At 38.1% G+C, this 14,201-nt stretch overlaps 2 protein-coding genes across 2 annotated transcripts; both read right to left on the reverse strand.

Moving 5' to 3' along the window:
- Positions 1-1,998: 1,998 nt before the first annotated feature.
- myorg (myogenesis regulating glycosidase) lies at positions 1,999-8,443 on the reverse strand. The gene is made up of 3 exons (XM_065244071.1): positions 8,352-8,443; positions 6,036-6,471; positions 1,999-5,919 (listed from the first exon to the last, which is right to left on the reverse strand). The coding sequence occupies exons 2-3, from the start codon at positions 6,296-6,298 to the stop codon at positions 4,125-4,127; spliced, it is 2,058 nt and encodes a 685-aa protein (XP_065100143.1). The 5' UTR covers positions 6,299-6,471; positions 8,352-8,443; the 3' UTR covers positions 1,999-4,124.
- A 467-nt stretch (positions 8,444-8,910) lies between these two features.
- On the reverse strand, positions 8,911-10,657 carry LOC135721660 (uncharacterized). Its single transcript, XM_065244072.2, has 3 exons — positions 10,423-10,657; positions 9,397-9,529; positions 8,911-9,078 (listed from the first exon to the last, which is right to left on the reverse strand). The coding sequence occupies exons 1-3, from the start codon at positions 10,529-10,531 to the stop codon at positions 8,985-8,987; spliced, it is 336 nt and encodes a 111-aa protein (XP_065100144.1). The 5' UTR covers positions 10,532-10,657; the 3' UTR covers positions 8,911-8,984.
- Between the last annotated feature and the right edge of the window lie 3,544 nt (positions 10,658-14,201).

The following is a 14,201-nucleotide window of genomic DNA, read 5'->3' on the forward strand; positions in this document are numbered from 1 at the left end:
GTCTCTTTGTGTAAAGTGGCAACTGCCAAATACATTTTAGCGTGTTTAACAGAATATATAGATTTCCATATCATAAACAGTTACAAATAAGGGATAATGTGCATCCAGTTGGTTGTGTGAATTGGGGTCCTGATCGTGTTGCACTTTAATTTTTAAGTTTAAGCAACTTGAAATTACAATTAATTTCAACTTTCTTGACTAGTGAGGAGTTGCTATAAATCCTAAAATTAAAGTTGAAATAACTTAAGCTAATTCAACTTAATATGATAATTTATAACAACAAAAAGTTCAAATTCAAGTTGATTAAACTTAAAAGTTTAAGTGCAACAAGGAATTTTTTACAGTGAAGGTTCAATTTGTGAAAACAATTTGAATGTGTACTATCTAGCTTATATACAACTTCTTTACACACATAAACAATTGGACTAGAAATATTAATTTGAAATATTTTATTAGTTCATTTGAAAGCATTTTAAACTTTGCATGAGAATTAAGCATTCCAAAGAGAGATTTCACACAATGTCCAAGCACGTAATATGCATACGCATGACATCACTGTTATCACAAATGGGTGATTTTCGCCAAATTAGACTTATGAGGTGTTATGAAACATTTTGATAAAAAAAGTAAATGCAAAGTAAGAGTATCAAAATAAGAAGCATACAGTTACAAACATCTCTTCATGTACTATTTTAAATGACATCATACAAACCAATTTTGTTTCCCACATTTAAGGGAAAAATTTTCATTACCGCAACGTGTCCATGACATTGAAATATTTATAATTAAAAAATATAAAAAATAAAAAGCTTCAGTGCATGTTATACTATAAACATTTACAGTAATGAAACATGTGGTATTTGATGATCATTGGTAAATGTAGAGACAATAATAAGGAATACAAATGTGTCCAAGAAAAATTTTCTCATCCTCCACAACAATTTTCAATCATTGTCTAGGCCCTCAAGGAACTAACATTATCAAAAAAAAATTGTTAGAAGGGACATAATTGACTGTGACACTCAAGATGGCTACCAGGTAAGCAGTTCTTATTTTTTCTCTCCAGATAAAAGTTGAAATTTTGTTTGTCGTAGTACCTAGACAACTTTTTAGTTCTCATTACCGAAACATGAGTTTGTTAATGCATATATTTAATGTAATATCATGTTGCAGTAATTATATTTTTTAATAATGATAATCTTAAAAAAATGTAATAATTCTATAGGAAATATTTTAAATCCTCTAAAAATAATGATTATAGTAAGTTCAGACCTTTATCTTATATGTGATTGTGCAAAAAAATGTCTTTAATGGCTTTTTTAAAAAATCTGATGCTGAACCCCTTTTAAGTCTGGTTTGTTGTCATTGTCACCCATTTCAAAATAATCACAAAGCATCTTATGAGATCTTACTCGTGTTTTTCCAGCCCTTTTATATAATAGGCCGATATATTGGTGTATCCCTAAATAATAGTACCTTTTATTAGCTTTTAAAGGTATGCGTTTTCAAACCCCCACACAGTTATCATGTCAATGAATGGCCAAAATGCAGTAAAAGTTTTCCATGTTTTGTTGATTCTTCTTTATATAACATCAGTTAATTTCTTATTTTTTACCATTAAGTTCTTCAGTTTGATGCAGAGAACTTGAAATCCCATTAACTGTTTTAAATTCCCTGTGATGATTATAACTTCAACTTTATCATTTACTGCCCACAAATTAGTAACATTGTAGAAATCGATATTTAGACATACAGTTGAGGTTGTCAGGAACCAACTGCATAAAGCAAAGTTATCTAAACTAGTAACCGCTCAAACGTGAGCCAAAATTGCAATGCATATCAGTGCCAAAATACACATCCAGTGACTCTATCGAACAGGAATATAGTGAATTAAATAGAGACCGGGTGGCTTCATTCAAGCTCTGAAGACACAGTCTGTTGCTAATGAATGGTGCTACAATTAATGCAGAGGAAAAAAGCACAATTAAAAACTCATCATTCTTGAGCAAGGTCAAAAAGTTTAATGGTACCATTTTACTTCAGTATCAGAGTAATTATACTTAGTGAGAGGCAAAAAAACATACAGGATTATTCTGTGCCATGCTAACGCTTGGGTGGAGGATTGGAAAAGCAAGTGAGCACTGCCCCCATCTGGTGCTCTGGAGAACAGCAGACTTTCAGAACAGCTGGTCAATAAATTACTTTGCATAAACTCTCTCGGATTATTATATTGCATTTAGCATATGCTTACAAAAACAAATCCAACACTGTCCAGTCATTTATCACACATTTGCTAGAACTCACAGGCATCAGAAGCACAGTAAACTATGAACAAAGTCTATCATGGTTGTATGCAATATTTTCAAACCAAATGAAAGTAAATCCGAAGTGTTTTAATGCTGGATATTTTGCATATTTACAAAATTCTGAAATACACCGACAAGTTAAAGTAATGAAAACATGTCGAACGAAACCAAGTCAGTTTGCATTTTTGTTCATAGGTTTTCAATGTAGTCACATGTTGTTACAAGCAATCACAATTATTCAAGCAAAAATATTAACTATTTAAGCAAAAAACAAATGAGTAGCCTATCGTCTTACTGTAGCAACGAATGGCCATGCTTTCAAGACCCTTTTCACCCTTCGCAAGGAAGAAAAACACCATAGACAAGTAAGAACACACTTCTCAAGTATTTTTCAATACACTAAATTGTTGTTTGAGGTACCCATGTGTTGGATAAGCAAGCTGCCACGTCTTTGTACTCGGAAGCTGTTTTTAGATCAGACACATTGTCTGACAGATTCAGTCACTGTTACGGCAGAGTGGATGAATGCACATTCGCAGTTGTGTGGGAAGAGCTAAAAATAAGCTTGAAGGTCGGAGATTAGAGAAAGCTTGCAGTGCCAGTCGATTGCTGGCGAGCCGGAAGGGCGTTAATCAACCAGACAAAAACAAAAGGTGACCCCTTGCACAGCAAAATAATAATCTGATAAAAATTATCATCTGACCGCGATGTTACTGTTGTGCCATCATTGAAAACATGCAAATATGAGGCAGCTAAGATGAGAAGATTGGCTCATGTTACATACAAAACATACCACATAAATAAACGCCTTTCATGGGAAAGGAGAATGAAATGGTCAATAAATGTGGCAGTAAAAGGCTTGTAGGTGATGTTTTTGGCACTGAATAAAAGTACAGCAGTTGAGTCACTTAAAATGTGATTATATCAGTATTGTAAGACACAAGCAAGGTGGCTTATGCACAAATGTGCAGCATGCACTTAATTTACTGAACTGTATATTGCTATTGCTTGCAGAACATCAATACATTTGGAAATTCGTACATTCCAGAAAAAAATCGAGTAGATTAGCTCAAAGGAGACCATTAAAAGCAATTGATGATGAGCACCTTGTAAGAAACGAAGGCTTATATACAGTACTGATAAAATTTCCCTTTTGTAAAATGCAGATGAGAGAATGCAAGGAGCATTAAAATGTCCATTGTGCAAAATTACCTTTCACAGCCCTTCAATACGTGCGTTACCTATTAGTATAGTTGGTTGACTTAACCATGTGCTGATGCTTATTTGTGTTAACATTTAGGCTAAAATGATAAAACATGGCATCTCGTAGAAATTCAGTGTTTAAATACAAGGCACAGAATTAATTCAGCTATGTATTGCATGTTATAATTACACAAAAGCACAGCCCAGGGACAACAGGGAGCTTAAAGGGATCGTTCACCCAAAACTGAAAATGTATTCATCACTTACTCAACCTTTATGAGTTTCTTTCTTCTGTTGAAGATATTTTGATAAATGTACAGCTTACGTTATCCATTGACTTTAATAGTAGGATAAACAAATACTATGGAAGTCAATGGGTACCATTAACTGTGCACGCTTACCATCGTTTATCAAAATATCTTCATTTGTGTTCAACACTCATACAAGTTTAACTTGAACTTATTTTTGGTGAACTATCCCTTTAATTCTTACAAAAAAAGGGCATGCTGTCCTGTGTTCACATCTTAAGACTCGAAACCCTGGATAGGTCATGAAAAACCTTTCCTAATTCCCTGAAACAAAAAAGTCATCCGAGCTTCATGCACTAAACAAGTCTTACTGAACCCATTCAAAATACGCAATATCTTCAAGATCTACAGGATAGTCAGTCAGATGTATCGGCTCTTTGTTATCGTATCGCTCTCCTTTGTAACTTTTCCAGCGTCCAGCCGGTAGGTAGATATCTCGTTCCTGCTTGCCAGGTTCTAGAACCGGTGCAACCATCAAATCATCTCCTATCAGAAACTGCGAGTCAACCCTGTAAGCCGTTTCATCACTGGTGGCAATCCACCATAATGGGCGAATGATTGGGTCTCCGGTGTCCAGAACTTCTCCAGCCAGTTCGATAACCCTCGGCGCCACCAGTGTCTCGTGTAGCTCGGTGAACCGCTTAGCGATAGCCACCACCTCATCATCGTATTCCCAAGGAGGAATGGAAAATTGCATGGAGGGCATGAAAGCAGACAGCTCCAGCCAACGGATGTAGAGCTCACGGTCCGGCAGTCTGCCGTTCCCGTCGGTGCGGTTGAGATAGGCGTTGCCTCCGATCATGTCCGGCAGGATGAACTGGTAGCCTAAGATGCTGATGGTGAGAACGGTTGGGATCAGGGACTTCAGGCCAAGCTCGTAGCCCCAAACGGAGTCCCGGTCAATAGGACGGAAAAAACACGAGATGTTCTGGGAGCCGTAGCCGGATCGAAGCTCGGCACGCTCATTGAAAGGGATGGCCATTTCTGTGTAGCGTCGCGTGAAGGTGCTCGGGTCAGGGAGGTGGGCTCGGGTTTGAAACTGCCAGGGCAAGTAGCTGGTTTCCCCTGCATCCAGTTTGAAGGAGCACACACCATATTTGGAGCGCAACGAGTGAAGTTGCGCCGTGAACCATTTTCGAGCTTCAATATAGGTAAAGTCAAGGATCCCTCCGATGCCATTCCACCACTTAACAAGAGCAGGAAGTTGACCTGTGGGCTCCATTACAAACAGGCCTTTTTGTACGCATTCTCCAAAGTTAGCTGAATCATAATTCACAAAAGGGTGTGTCCACAGCGATACTAAAATGCCATCTGCTTTGAGTTTTTGAAACATTGCGGAAGCATTTGGAAACTTCTGCGGGTCAAACTCAAATTCTCCGTACTGTTTAGTGTACCGATCATCAAGCTCTAGGTGGCTACAGTTAAAACCATACTTGCGTATGTTCTCTGCGTAACTCAAAAGCTTTTCTTGGTTGATGTCAGTCTTGTGTAAAGCCCACGTGGACCATATTGGGTGCCGGAACATTTCTTTACTGGGCACTTTGTTGGGTTTAGGGAAGTATCGGCGAACCATGACCTTGTGTATGGAAGTCACATCCGAGCCTACGCAGACTCGGTAGCTAAGCTCAGCATATGGAGGTTTGCCAGGTGCAGGTTTGTATGGACTGTCCTGATATCGGGCCTGGAAATACATGGTTTTCTCTGTATCGTTCCAACCCAGGTGGAAGGGCACAGAGTCGTTGATCTTAATGGCCGTGGCATTCGACGAGATCCAGTAGCGCTCCAGGATGCCGCCGAAGTTGTTCCGATTGGAGTACACATCACTGGTGACAAAAGGTTTGGGTGCCTGCTGTCCCGAGATGGCAATGGGCCAGTGTTGAACTGCAGTCTCAGCACCACCATACCAGTACGATCCATTGTAGGACATGGCATGTTCCACAGGCCGATCAGACTCCAGCTCCTCCCAGCGCACACGGTAACACATCACAGTTTCTTTTGGCTTCACAGTCATAATGAAAAATTTCACCTTTCCTGCATATGATTGAGAGCACTGCAGGATCACTCCCTCCTTAGAGCAAGAGTCAAGATCAAGTGTGCCAGATCTAAAAAAACATAAACAGACCAATAAAATGCAATGAAACATGAGAAGCATTTAGGAAAATTCACTATAAAGAACCTTCTGTAGCACCTTTACTTTTAAGACTTCATAAGCACTAACCTGAATCCCATCTTTAGGACAATCCCACCAGCATGGTTGCGGATGACAAATCCATCCTTATTCAGATCAAGTAATTCTGTCTTCAACAGGTCGGCTTTACGAAGGGAGGCAATATAATAACACCAAGCACTCACAGCCGCAATCACCAGAACCACCCCAATAACTCCAGCTCCCACTAGAGGGCGAGTGTCCTTGTCTCTCTTTTTAATGGGCACTCCCTCAGTAATCGTTCCCCCAGCTCCTCCTGGGACTACTTGGTACATTTTCTTTTAACTTCTCAGGTTTACAGTTACAAAGTTGTTTGATGGCTGTTTTTTAAGGCTGCAGTGATATAATGTTAGCTGATTTGGATTTTGTTGCTAGTCTGAGGGATAATGAGTTTTGTATCCATTTTTCTTCTCTCAGTGTAGCATCTTGTGCATTGTCTTTTATGAACCTTGGGGAAAAAAGTGGCAAAAAGTATCAATGTAAAGTCCAAACAGAAATGTACTTGTCATGCAGATACAGGAGTCACAGCGCAAGTACACAAAAACCTTTCAGTGCTTTGATGCTGGTCAGCTGGGAACTAGAAACCTTTACAAAAACAGTTCCTGCATGCTGCCAAAGTGTCTCAGTGTGGCAATGTGTTTCAAAAGAAAACACAAGGCCACCTGCAAAACTTTGGAAATAGCAAGATGCCACCAGACTTATAAAAGCACATTTAAAGGTATAATGTGTAACTTTTATAAGGATCTCTTACCAGAAATGCAATATAATATACATAACTATATTATCAGTGGTGTATAAAGACCTTACCTAATAAACTGTATTGTTTTTATTACCTTAGAATGAGCCGTTTTTATCTACACACACCACAGGTCTCCTCACATGGAAGTTGCCGTCATGTTTCTACAGTAATCCCTAAATGGACAAACTGTTCTACAGAGCGCATTTCGTCCCTAAGTTGTCTCAGGCGACAATATGTTTGTCCTGTGGAAGCTACTGTAGCTTCTCATTGCGTTTCGAAATTGAGGTTGGCTGCAATTCGCAATTTCACCACTAGATTTCGCTAAAACCCATACTGTATCATTAATGGACTATAGGGCGGTTTCCCAGACAGGGTTTATCCTATTCCCAGACTAAAATGCATGTTAGACCTTCCTTAATTTAAAAAGACCTTGACTAAACATATATCAAGGTGCTGTTGTTTTGTCACAAGATGCACACATGTAATGTTTTTTTAAGGTTTCCTTGTAAAATTACTTAAATATTCTAATTTGACTTCAGGCCTAGTCCTGGATTAATCTAAACCCTGTCCGGGAATCTGCCCCTATGGGCAGGCCCCCATATTGTCCACAAAAATATTTAAAGTCCCCACTCATATTTTCTACCCAAAAAATTCTAGAGTTTGGATTAATAGAAAATTTATTTTAGTTATTTATTTTAGTTAGTTTAATTATTATTTTAATGCTTGTTTTGTTTTATTTTAAATATTTTTTGTCATTTAAGGTCCCTATAGTGGTTGCGAAACAAGCACTAATGTAGATTACACCCACAACAAACACTGCATAAAAGAGGATCTTGCAAAGTTAAGCAGTTGCCATGCATAGAACTGTGAACACTGGACGCCAATGGAAACATTCAAGGGTACTTTGCAATGCAAATTCTTAAATATAATATTTGAAAGCTATTTTATACCAACATAAACCAACTGTTGCATAAGTTTACCTTTAATGTTCTAGCGAGATGAATCAATCATGTACTATCTCGTGGGTAAACAATATTTTGCTGATTCAGAACATGTGACTTGAAGATTTTGTTCCGTAGAAACAGGTTTTGCAGTGTTTTACACACGTGTATTTATTTACTAGATAGGGGCTGAAAGCACAAGAGCACAAACCATATGTGGCCAGAAAAATAGGTCAGATAGTTTTATGATCAGGCTTTCATGACAGAACCTTCACTAAAATAGTACTGCCCTGAAAAACAGAGGCTCATTTGACCAGTTTATGAAAGAGCATGCGTAACGCAGAGCTAATGTGTGTAAAGCCAGTCCTAAAACATGAAGAGGTGACAAGTAACCGTAATTAATAATAAGCAATGTTGTAATGGGTCTAAGACCGATTCGAGTTTTGTAAGGTAAAGTAAGAAATTAGGTAAAGCACAATACAAAAGAGTTTAGTATGTTTATCACGAGATAAAAACACGACTGAGGGATCTGATTTATCAGCACGACACGAGTATAACAAAGGTGCGGGCTATTTCTGAGGTAAATTTAGCGCGAATCAGCTCTTTAACTCTGTAAATATTTGTAGTTAGATCAAATAACACACTTACCAGTTCGAGTAGTCTTGATCTCGAGGACTGTTGACATACTCCAAACAACTGAAGACGCGGCTGAACTCTGTCTTGTAATGGGAGGAGCTTATGTGTGACTTTATGATGCGTTGCGCAGACCAATGTGTGTTTGACATCAAGATTCCGCGAGAACATAGCTTTCGAATCTTCCTCGCAGTACTTTGATGTCATAAGCCGATCGGTCTGCGCAGCGCTGTATAATGTCAAATACGCCTTCAAACTCGGCGGAAGTCGTCCGGTGTGACTGTGGGAAATTGAGTTCATTGAGGTCATTGAAAGCGAAAGTGTGAGTATTGCCGTTTTTGGGACTCTTATTATCAATTGCCACAATTAATTTTTGTTTGATTATTTTTCTTATTTTACCACGTTTGTTTTCCTCTTGCTAAGTCTTCACCTGGTACACTGTTATATCATAATAAATAGAGACAGACAGGAGGACTACACACATCGAATACATTTTTATTTAAAACATCCATATTTGGTCATTTGCATTTACCAATTCTATAGTCATTTAAATAAGCCAGAAAATAATGCCGCCATGACAAGATCTCACAACTAATACACTTGAAATCCGTTAAAAGATAAATTAAGTAAAAAAAATACATGGTGATTTTAGTACTGCATTGCTTCTGACAGGAACTCTGGGTGGATTATATAGTGTCCAACTTTATAGGGATTCACCACATGGAAGCAGCTGTGTCCTACTCTGCAAACCAAAACATCTTTATTTTAAAAAGGGAAATCCCAGCCATTGAGATCAATTAACACAGAGCAGACCTTCATTTGGAGGTTTTCTGAATAAAATATGTGCAACTGGAAGTTGATTTTTTTCATGTTTTTTAAATTTGGCACGTTGTCCGACGTTTGTATTAAGTTATATAATAATCAGTATAATTGGGGAGAATGATTGGGGTAAAGTAATTTGAAGTCTTCATAAACAAGAAATATTTTAATAAAATTGTGATTTAAATTTTAAACACAGTAAATGAACTGTCTAAGCATATCAAAAAGGCAACCGTTTTACCCTCGGGTGTTTATGTGTGTTCGTGGTTTCAGAAGCCAGCCGGCAGGTGGCAGTGTACACACTGCAGAGGAAACACGTGCCGTACAGTCTCTCTGGGGCCCCTGCATAAACTCTCCATGTGCTGTCTGACCATCTACAGGTGAAGAGAGGAAAAAGAGAAATGCCAATTTATGTGCATTTTTTAGGTATAGAGATTAACTGTTTGATTATGTCCAAAAATATTGGAACGTGTCTGTTTATAATTCAAATTTGCATAAGGTAAATATGAAAAACTTTATGTAACTCTGCACAAAAGATTTTATAGTGATTTGATTCTTTATCTTTGCTAAAAAAAAAAAGAATACAACAGAAACCAGCACAGAAATTCTAATGCATTTAATAGTTATAATGGGAATAGTATTTGTTTTATTTATTAGTTTATTTTTTTAACAGAGACCTTTAACTCTAAAGTTATTTCTGGGTCTCTACTGGTAATGTGTTGGGTTGTTTTGGTGAAAATGTCATTTGATGGGTGCAAATAGGGCTGCACAATTATGCCCTTGATATTGTAATTGCGATTATTGATATTGACTGTTAATAGATTTTACAATGAAGTTTTGAAATGTTTTATAACTTTCTGTGAAGCAGCAGCATGGTAAATTCTATACGAAATAATATAATGTAAGTAAATAACAAATAATTATGAAAGGTATGTTGTTAGTAAAAAATCCAGAACGAATGGCTAAAGGACACATCAACTTATTGCGCGTTTGCCAGATACTCGCATAATCTTATGCAAAATCAAAGTTTACTGTTAATACTGTTAAGGGAGTGTCTTGAGTGTATTTTGTGAACGTGAGCGACTCTTTTATCATAAAGGGTTTTGACGCAGCAGGCACTTATTTTGACAAAACACAGGATCTTTCAAGGCGCAGAACACATATTTTGAAAAAAGGAATCATAGACATGACACTCCGGACACTTATTTTGAATTAGCGCCCACTGCTGGAAACAATAGTAGTCATTTGTTTTAAGCAGCATTTGTACCTGGAAACTGGACCGATATGTGTCTGACTGGAGGTAAAAAGGAGGTAGAAGGAGTTGTGGTCTGAAAGTTCTTCCGTGATCCGTATCCCGTCTGCAGCAGCCTTGGCATCAGGAAGTCCTGGGTGGCAAAAAAATTCTGATACCAACCCTGTTAAGTGCCACTTAATAGCATAGGTTAGATTGTTTTGCTAACCTGGTAGAGTCAAACACTGTTCTGTGGTTAGGAAACAATGTAACCAGAGCCACAAGACCCCCACATGTTGGTTGTTTTACAGAATCAGGTTATGCAGTCTGGACTGATGAATTATAAATGTTTGTTCATAAATGGTTCAGTCTATTACACCATCACATTTACATCTAAGTATTTAGCAGACACTTTTATCCAAAGCAAAGTACAACGGTGAGGAAAACAATAAAGCGATTCATCACAGAGAGGCAATTATATGAGAAGTCTCACCCCATTTCGTCAATATTTGACGACACTTGACCATTCGTCAATATGTGACGCGGAGGGTATACCTTTCGCGTCATTTTTTGACGAACTGGGGACTTCAATACTATTACGTCCGTTGCATTCTCTTCTCCTATTTTCTTACCAATTTCGCGTCGGTTTAGGGTTAGATTACGCAAAAATAAACCGTGTACGCGAAATTAAACAGTTGTCACCTGGCGTTGGGGTTAGAAACAGTTGTCACCTGGCGTTGGGGTTAGAGTTAGGTTTGGGTAGGGATGTCATTATGTAAATCTAACCCTAAACTGACGCGAAATTGGTAAGAAAATAGGAGAAGAGAATGCAACGGACGTAATAGTATTGAAGTCCCCAGTTCGTCAAAAAATGACGCGAAAGGTATACCCTCCGCGTCACATATTGACGAATGGTCAAGTGTCGTCAAATATTGACGAAATGGGGTGAGACTGTGTTAGAAGTGCAGTATAAAGGAATTTTTTTTTTTATCACAGAGACCACACTTAAGATTAAAAAGACACAAAATGCTAAACAAGTTAACTAATGAATTAGTGGTAAAGTATTGCATTAGCAATAAATTAAAAATCATAGCTCTGAACCCAGGGAACACACATGTAAACACAAAAATGCACTGTATAAGTCACTTTGGATGATAGCATATGACAAATCCATACATTTAAATAAACTTGCATGACTAATATTCAGACTTGATTATCAGTAAACAGTCTAAATGTATTAAAGCAATGATACTTATAATATATATGTCAGAGCTGGTGGTTTAATGCAGTGCTCCGACATATGGTGCAGCTGCATTTTCGGCCAATCATGTACCATCTCTCCACCCTGTACTAATACATATATATAAAATAGCCAATTTTTTTAAACAAACATCACAGAGGGGTTTACAGACCTATGTAGAGCAAAATGCTCCATGATTTATGGTGGTCCACTTGAAAATGATGATCAACCTCAACAGAAAGTTCTGGTTCTTACCGGGCGTGGGTGAGGGTTGTTCCTGCGATACGCAGAAGACGGTCTGGGCCGGGTGGGTTTGACCTGAGCTGGGTAATTGAACTCTTCTGAGTAGGTGCTGCTAAAGTGTAGTTGAGGACCCATTTTGACTGCGTACACCAACAGACTGTCTGAAACTCACGGTATGTACCTCCCTCACAGAAAACCCAACCTCATCTTCTACCTCACCTCCCTCTCTACATCACCACAGCCTTTTATGGATCTTGTCATAGTTCACTTTCTCTATTCTGCATCTTTCATCTCTTTATCTCTCCATATCCTGTTCTTTCCAGTCTGTGTCCTGGCTTTCATTGACTCGATTTAAGCTCATACAAATGGCACTTAATTACAAAATGACATTTGAAATCATACAGACACAAGTGCATTCTTATGTGATGTGATTTTGGTATTAGCTTGATGTTAGGGTTATACGCTTCAGTGAAGACTGAGAAAGAGTGAGCCGGAAATGGGATCCTGTGCACAGACATCCGTCTTTCATCACCGCCCCGGGTTTCCACCCCCAAGGCTCTCTCTCTCTCTCTCTCTCTCTCTCTCTCTCTCTCTCTCTCTCTCTCTCTCTCTCTCTCTCAGCCAGAATGCCAGAGATCAATAATTCAGTTCTGATCCTGTGTGATTTCTGTGGCTTCTGCTCAATGCGGCTTGACTGTGAGTTAAACAGGTGTTTGTTAGATGTTATTGTAACAGCCTCTGGATATCTTCTCTGTGGGTCCCTCAAGGCTTCTTTAAGGGGAAATGATTCCCTGGTTAATAACTCTGAATATAAGGACATTTGTTCATGTCATTGGTCTACAAACAAAAACTTGACAGTGAATTGAACACACTACAGTACATCTCTTAAAGGATAATTCCGGTATTTAACACTTTGAGTCTCATTTCTGGTTTGTTTTGGATGAACTACAGTGATGGACACTGACATTTTGACAATGGGTCGTGTCTTGACTTTTTGACTCATTTAGAAGCGTCTCTTGACTGCTTCAGAATGAAAGTCAATGACCATGCACAAACATGTCATTAAAACAACACTTAACGTTCATTTTCAAAACTGTACTACTCACCGAGGGGTTCGTGGTGTTCGTTGATAATTAAAAACAAATATATTGGCGCAATGTATGATTTCAATCTGTGTTATTTGCTATAGTGGAACTATTTGTTCAGATACCTCACAACCGCGTATATACTTCCGCTCTATATTTGAGTCTGAAGCGCTAGCACACTCCCGACCACTTGATGGTGACAACCACTTTGTCATACAAGTACGCTAGGTGTCTAGCGTATAGACAGTCACAATCGAGCTCAACTTCAAACCTAAAGCTGGTCACTGAGCCATCAAATATGGGAAAAATTTCTTCTGAGAGAAACCGAGCGAAAAAACTACAACCACATGTAAACAGACCCTTTTCTGTTTCCCGGCGGCGGAGTGATATATCAGCGAGCAATGAGTCTTCCAAGAGAAGTCAATGGAATTTTACAAAATGCCAAATAAAACACGACAGAAACTGTATTTCGCTACACAACTTGTTTTTAATCATCAACGAACACCACAAACCACTCGGTGAGTAGCACAGTTTTGAAAATGAACGTTAAGTGTTGTTTTAATGACATGTTTGTGCATGGTCATTGACTTCCATTCTGAAGCAGTCAAGAGATGCTTCTAAACGAGTCAAAAACTCAAGACACAACCCATTGTCAACATTTCAGTGTCCATCACCGTAGTTCATCCAAAACAAACCAGAAATGAGACTCAAGGTGTTAAATACCGGAATTATCCTTTAACTCTATTCCCGCCATTGACGAGTTATCTCTTGTCAATTAAGAGAAAACATTTGCATAAAAAAGTGTTCCTGATGAAATTATATGGTAATCTGTAATACCGCGATTATCCACTAGATTTACCCAATTTATAAAAAAACTAAAGCAAAAATGTTATTTACTCATTTTAAACTCAGCGTATGTTTTGATGATCGTTTTGAATGTGATCTCTAACAAAATTCCTTCACAAAAATGCAATTATTTCAGCTTTTTGACAAAAGAAAAGATATTTTAAAGGTGCAGTGTGTAATTTTTTTGAAGGATCTCTTGACAGAAATGCAAAATAATATACAAAGCCATATTATCAGGGGTGTATAAAGACCTTTCATAATGAAACGTTATGTGTTTATTACCTTAGGATGAGACGTTTTTATCAACATACACCGAGGGTCCCGTAACACGGAAGTTGCCATTTGTGCCGCCATGTTTCTACAGAAGCCCTTAACGGACAAACTTTTTTTACTAAGTTGTC

The sequence above is a fragment of the Paramisgurnus dabryanus genome, chromosome 18 (assembly GCF_030506205.2).
Source record: "Paramisgurnus dabryanus chromosome 18, PD_genome_1.1, whole genome shotgun sequence".
In the NCBI taxonomy this organism is placed as follows: domain Eukaryota; kingdom Metazoa; phylum Chordata; class Actinopteri; order Cypriniformes; family Cobitidae; genus Paramisgurnus; species Paramisgurnus dabryanus.

Bases quoted from the DNA above. Each gene is read 5' to 3' on its own strand.
- LOC135721660 (XM_065244072.2), bottom strand. From the start codon at position 10,531: ATGCCAAGGCTGCTGCAGACGGGATACGGATCACGGAAGAACTTTCAG. The intron at 9,530-10,422 runs GTACAAATGCTG...CTTCACCTGTAG, and splicing joins CATATCGGTCCAGTTTCCAG to ATGGTCAGACAGCACATGGA. The intron at 9,079-9,396 runs GTAAAACGGTTG...TTTGGTTTGCAG, and splicing joins ACACACATAAACACCCGAGG to AGTAGGACACAGCTGCTTCC.
- myorg (XM_065244071.1), bottom strand. From the start codon at position 6,298: ATGTACCAAGTAGTCCCAGGAGGAGCTGGGGGAACGATTACTGAGGGA. The intron at 5,920-6,035 runs GTTAGTGCTTAT...ATGTTTTTTTAG, and splicing joins GTCCTAAAGATGGGATTCAG to ATCTGGCACACTTGATCTTG.